General features: G+C 42.6%; 1 protein-coding gene across 1 annotated transcript in view; it reads left to right on the top strand.

Moving 5' to 3' along the window:
* Positions 1 to 5427: 5427 nt before the first annotated feature.
* DNAJC1 (DnaJ heat shock protein family (Hsp40) member C1) overlaps positions 5428 to 6618 on the top strand; it is a 334787-nt gene continuing 333596 nt past the window's right edge. Inside the window, exon 1 of the mRNA XM_003410555.4 lies at positions 5428 to 5924. Within this exon, the coding sequence (XP_003410603.1) occupies positions 5712 to 5924 (213 nt within the window). The 5' untranslated portion in view covers positions 5428 to 5711. The remainder of the gene's footprint in view (positions 5925 to 6618) is intronic.

Genomic DNA, 6618 nt, shown 5'->3' with positions numbered 1-6618 from the left:
TGACTTGGAGGAAAGGATGATCTGGAGATCTGCTTCTGAATGGTCACAGCCTGGAAAACCCTATGGAGTGCAGTTCTACCCTGCACACATGGGGTCGCCATGCGTTGGAATTGACTCCATGGCAACTGGTTTGTTTTGTTTTATTTTTTAGGCATTTCTAAATCATGATCTAGATAGGCCACTAATGCTAATTTTAAAGAGAGATTTGGATTTTAACTATAACAGGTATTGTATTCAGTTCTGTTTGATACAGTTAAATTTGACCTTACTCAAAAGTAAGAAATAGACTACCAGATGCCTTATTTAATCCTCTTTGCATCCTACTGGTTTATGAAATTATCAGTGCCCTTTCACATTCCTCTCCTGGGAAGTAGTGATCATCATATGTTCAAGTTCCTGTATAACAAGATTAAAACTCCTCCCATCAACTTTTACATGGATGATCTATTCAACACCCTGGATTAGCCATCGTCTCATCGCCAATGCTGCATTCTTTCAATGCGTCTTAGCCACACACTATCATGGTTATACACTGAACCTTGCCAACACCAGAACCTACAAACCGATGGGAAAAATATAGATATATACAAAGCCCTTTAACTATTAAGCTGATTTGCTTGCAGCTCACTTACGTAAGTGTCATGTCAAAAACAATTATGTGTCCTCATTAAGAACTTTACTCTGGGTTTATTCTGTTGTTATTTATGTAACTCCTTACGTTGAACATGGAAACCCTGGTGGTGTAGTGGTTAAGTGCTATGGCTGCTAACTAAAAGGTCGGCAGTTCGAATACACCAGGCGCTTCTTGGAAACTCTATGGGGCAGTTCTGCTCTGTCCTATAGAGTTGCTATGAGTTGGAATCGACTCAACAGCAACGGATTTGGTTTTTATGGTTTTATGTTGAACATTTACCTTCATACCAGTTAGCAGTCGGTCCTCAGCCTCTACCACCCCTAGCCCCAAGTTACCAGTAATCTACTTTCTGCCTCTGTAAATTTGCCTGTTCTGGACATTTCCTATAAATGGAATCATACGATCCGTGTTTTTTTGTTTTTGTTTTTGATCTGGCTTCTTTTACTTAGCATAGTCTTTTCAAGGTTTATCCATGTTGTGACGTGTATCAGTACTTCGCTTCTTTTTATTACCTAATAATTTTACATTCTATGGATATACATTCTGTTTTTGTAGTATTTCTCTTGTGTATATACTTAGGAGTGAAATTGTTGGGCTGTATGGTAGTTCTATGTTCAACTTTTTGAGGAAACGCCAAACTCTTTTCCACAGTAGTTGTACGATTTTACTTTCCCACTAGCAATGGGCAAGGGTCCCAGTTTCTCCACAAACCTTGCCAACACCTGTCGTTTACCATGTTTTTGATCATTGCCATTCTAATAGGGGTGAGATGGTATCTCATTGTAGCTTTGATCTGCGTTTTCCTAATGGCTAATGATGTCATGCATCTTTTCATGTGCTTATTGCCCATTTGTATATCTTTTTTTTTTTTTTGAGACATATCTATTCAAATCCTCTGCCTATTTTTAAAAACGGGATAATTTGTCTTTTTGTTGTTGAGTTGTAAAAGTTCTTTACATATTCCGGATACAAGTCCCTGATCAGATATATGATTTGCAAGTATTTTCTCACATTCTGTCAGTTTCACTTTCTTGATTGTATTGTTTGCAGCACAAAGGTCTTAAATTTTGATACAGTCCAGTTTATGTACTTTTTCCTTTGATGCTTTCTGGTGTTGTATCAAAGGAATCATTGACTAATCCAAGGTCACAAAATTTACTCCTATTTTTTTCTTATGAGAATTTTTATAGTTTTATCTCTTACATTTAGGCCTATGATCCATTTTGAGTTAATTTTTTGCATCTGTGGTTTTATGTCTTTCATTACTTTTGTAAAATTCTTCGCTATTATCTCTTCAAATATTGCTTCTGCCTCACTCTCTTCTTATTTTCTCAGACTCCAAATATACACATGCTAGATTTTTCATGCCTTTTAACCTCTGTTCTGTTCTTCCCTTCTTTTTTCTCCATGTACTTTGGTTGGAATATTTTTTCTTGATCTGTCCTCAAATTCACTAACACTCTTTTTTGCTGTGTACACTCTGCTGTTAAAATCATTCAGTTCTTCTTCTTCTTCTTTTTTTTGGTGAGATATGCACAACAAAACATATACCCATTCAGCAATTTTTACAGATACAGTTCATTGACCATGGTTACATACTTCACGTTGTGTGACCATTATTGCTATCTTTGTCCACGTTATTTCACCACTGTTAGCGTAGACTTTCTTGGTTCCTTAAAGTTCTCATCAGTGCCTTAGAATTACCATTGTCATTTTGATTGCATATAGGTAATTCTTTAAAAGGATGCAATGCTCAAGGAAAACATTCTTTATTGAGCTAAATTGTTGTTTAGTTTAAAGATAACTCCATGGGGTAGTTTCAGTTCAAGGTTTAAAAGTTTATTCTAGGCAATAGATGTCAGGGGTTCCTCCAGTCTCAATGTATCAAATAAGTCTGATTTCCAATAGAAATTTAAAGCTCTGTTCCACAATTTTACTCCTTTTGATCAGGATTGGGTTCCTGATCAAAATGTTCAGTAATGGTAGTTGGGCATCATCCATTTCTTCTGTTCTCTGGGGAAGGATTGTAGTTCATGGAGGCAATTAGACCTGCAGACCATTTCCTTTTCCAATTTGTGGGTCTTCTTGTTCTTCTGTTGCTCCAGGTGGACAGAGACCAATTGTTGTATCTTAGATGGCTGCTTGCAAGCTTTTAAGACCCCAGGCCACTACTCTCCAGTGAGTTCATGATTTCAGATACACAAAAAGGCTCTTGTAGCTTTGAAAGGTAAGCCTCATGATGAATTTAAAACATGACTAACTCAAGTATATATGTTATTTTAAAGCAAGATATATTCGCATTCTCTTATGAATTTTATGTGGCACAAACGGTTAAGTTTTCAACTACTAGCCAAAAAGTTGATGGTTTGAACCCACCCAGAGGCAACTTGGAAAACAGGCCTGGCAATCTGCTTCCAAAAGGTCACAGCCTTGAAAATCCTATGGAGCAGCTGTACTCTGCATAGCTGGGGTTGCCATGAGTTGGAATCAACTTGAGAGCAACTAACAACGACTATCTCAACAGCAGGGAACCAGAAAGGACACTATTTACATAGGAGAAAGCAATAATAATGAAGGAAAAAAAAAATTAAAAAGAGACTGAGCAGAAGCAATGTAAAACTAAGAGATGAGATGTTAGTGGGAAAGAAAGAGGATGTTTTTAGCTTACATGTCTTTAAAAACAGACCCCATGCAATCTCAGACCTAGGTATATAACCAAAAAATTGAAAGCAAGAACACAAACAGAAAACTTGTACACCAATGTTTATTGCAGCAATGTTCACAACAGCCAAAAGATAGAAACCTAAATGTCCATCAATAGACAAATGGATAAACAATATGTGGTACATACATACCATGGAATATTACTCAACCACAAAAAGGGGCAAAATTCTGAAACATGTTACAACGTGGATGAATCTTGAAAACATTATGCTGAGTGAAATAAGCCCATCCCAAAAGGACAAACATTATATAATCCCATTTATATGACATAGGCAAATGTACAGAGACCAGAGCTTATTAGTGATTACCAGGGGTGGGGAGGGAGAGGCAAAGAGGGAGTCTTACTTAGGGGCAATGAGTTTCTGTTGATGGATAGTGGTGATGGCTACACAATATGATGAATGTAACCAGTGTCACTAAATCATACATGTGAAATATGTAGAACTGGCAAATATTTTGCTATATATATTTTTCCACTATATTTTATATTGTGGGAAATATATAGGTATCAAAACATTTGTCATTTCAACAAATTCATACATATAGTTCAGTGACATTAACTATGGTCGTCATGTTGTTCAACCATCACCATTAACTATTCCAAAATTTCCCATCACTCTTAAAGGCTCAGTGTCCACTAAGTGTTGGGTTTTCCTTTGCCATTTCCCTGGTAACCGTTAATAAACTTTAATCTCTGTAAATACATTCTAGATATTTTATATAAGTGGGATCATAACAATATTTGTCCTTTTGTGGCTGATTTCACTCAGCATAATGTTGCTATCTATATTTTTACCACAATAAAACAATTTTAAAAAAAGAGACCTGAATTAGGAAAGGAAAGAAACTCCAGTTGGGGGTGGCTTAAGGTGGATAAAAAGGAGTCCTGCTGGCACAATGTTTAAGTACATGACTGCTAACTGAAAGGCTGGCGGTGTTGGACCCATGCAGTGGCAAGGCGGGAGAAAGACCTGGTTATCTGTTTCCTTCCATGAAGATTACAGCTTAGAAGACCCTATGGAGCAATTCTACTGTGCACATATGGGGTCTACGTGACTCCAAATCACCCTATGGCAACTAACAAGAAGAAGGTGGATAAACTATACTTCTTGTAACACTGTGATTGTTAGTTATTTTGTGCCATGGAGTTGATTCCGACTCATAGCAACCCTATAGGACAGACTAGAACTGCCCCATAGGGTTTTCTAGGTTGTCATCTTTACAGGGGAACCCTGGTGGCGCAGTGGTGAAGAGCTGGGCTTCAAACCAAAAAGTCAACAGTTGGAATCCACCAGCTGCTTCTTGGAAATCCTATGGGGCAGTTCTATTCTGTGCTATACGGTTGCTGGGAGTCCTAATAGACTAGTTGGCACTGGGTTTGCTTTTTTGGTTTAATCTTTACAGGAGTAGATTGCCAGGTCTTTTCTCTCCTGCAGAGCCACTGGTGGGTTTGACCTCTGACACATCAGTTAGCATCCTAGTTCTTAACCAGTGTGCCAGCAGGGCTCCTTAAGACTGATCGAGTCGCCATTATTAATTCTACCAGACTGCCTATTTTATCCTTATGCCTGTAAATCTTAATTCATAATTAGAAGTATACTTTTTGCCTTGGTTCACATTCCATTTCTGCTTCACCACTCTCAAAAGGATACCCTAGACTACTCACTAGATTTGCCCCTTTTAGGCCCTGGGTTCGACTCCTCCTAGATCTTTGCTGATAAAAGAATGAAACGTATGGAACAGAGGCCATAATCAATAAATCAGTTTTCAAATATGCCTTTAGCTTTACATATCTGAAGCAGGGTAAGAAGGTAGCTATTTCAGACTAAGTCTATACGTGGGATGTTCCAGGTAGATGCGTGATGTCTGTAACTGTCCACATCTCTATGAAAACGTGTGCTCGCTCAGCATCTGCACGCGCTGGAGCAGCTAAGAGGCACTTCCCTGAGGCCCAGATCTGGGCAGCTGGGTCTTCTCTACTTCCGGTCCCGTCCTCTCTTCCCCGGTTGCTAGGAGACGTGATGTCACCGGAAGCGAAGACTGGGATAGGTTGAGGCGAAGGGAAGCCTCGCCCCCCCCGCAACCTCGGCGCCGGCGCCGACTCTCCAGCTGTTCGTAGGCCAGGAGGTGAGGGTCCGCGGAAGGCAGAGGCGGTTGCCTCCTGCCTGTCCGTTCGTCCATCCGCTCCCGCCGACCCTGCCGTCCCCTCTGGGACAGGCTTCCTGGAGGACGGCTTCGGTGCGGCTGGGTTTCTGACTGACAGGCACAGTTCCCCACAGCTCGCGCTGCCCGCCACGTCCCCGGTCTCTGCCGACGGCACTGCGGGGCGGGTGGCCTTTCCGATCCCGGAGCGATGACGGCTCTCTGCTCCCGGCTTGCCCGGCGTCCTCAGCACCGCCGGTTCCGGCTCGTGAGGTTCCCGCTGCCACAGCCGCCGCTGCTGTTGCTGCTGCTACTGCTGGCCGCTGGGCGTCCGGCGCGAGGCTGGGAAAGCGGAGACCTGGAGTTGTTTGACTTGGTGGAGGAGGTGCAGCTCAACTTCTACCAGTTTCTCGGGGTGCAGCAGGTAAGCGGGGCCTGCCGGACCGCCCGGGGGCTGCGCCTTGGCGCCTCCAGGACGAAACCTGCGGGTCCAGGCGGCAAGGAGAGGGTGGGGCGGGCTTTGACCCCCTTTCTCCCCTGGAAGCTACGCTTGTCAGGACTTTCTCATTCTTGGCTCCCTCTGCCCTCCTCTGCCCGCCGCCAGGAACTCCTCGTAACCCCAGCGTCGAAAGGAATTGCCCGCCCTTCCCCAGTCCCTGACCACCCTCCCCTCTTTCAAGTTCCGGTTTCAGTGACAAGCTGAATGGTGCCACCAGCCCGGGGTGCTGATATCTTCTCTTTCCTCTGGCATTCTTAGAACTGCCTTTTCACCCAGCCCCGCTGAAGGAAGAAGGAAGAGTGGTGTGGGTAGAGCCTTCACACCTACCCTTTCCTACCCCCCTGAATATGGGAAAGGTAGCCGTGCCCCAACGTAATTTCATCTTCCTATTGACACCTATGCATGTTCTTATTTTAACTGCTTACTTGTTTCTCCCCTTCCGGGAAGATAGGAATACATTTTGGCCGGCATCTGTGTTGCAGCTTTTCTTGGGCTATAGTTTGTAATGTTTCTAGCCTGTTGAATAGGGATTCATAACATGGTTTGGAAATCTGGAGACGCTTGAAGCTTCTCCCAGGTTGGTCCTGGAACTCAAAGGAGCAGTTAAGTTTTCGGGGCA

The sequence above is a fragment of the Loxodonta africana genome, chromosome 4, assembly GCF_030014295.1.
Source record: "Loxodonta africana isolate mLoxAfr1 chromosome 4, mLoxAfr1.hap2, whole genome shotgun sequence".
NCBI classification, from domain to species: Eukaryota; Metazoa; Chordata; class Mammalia; order Proboscidea; family Elephantidae; genus Loxodonta; species Loxodonta africana.
Note: the sequence above shows the minus strand (reverse complement) of the source record. Positions and strands in the feature narration are given on the sequence as shown.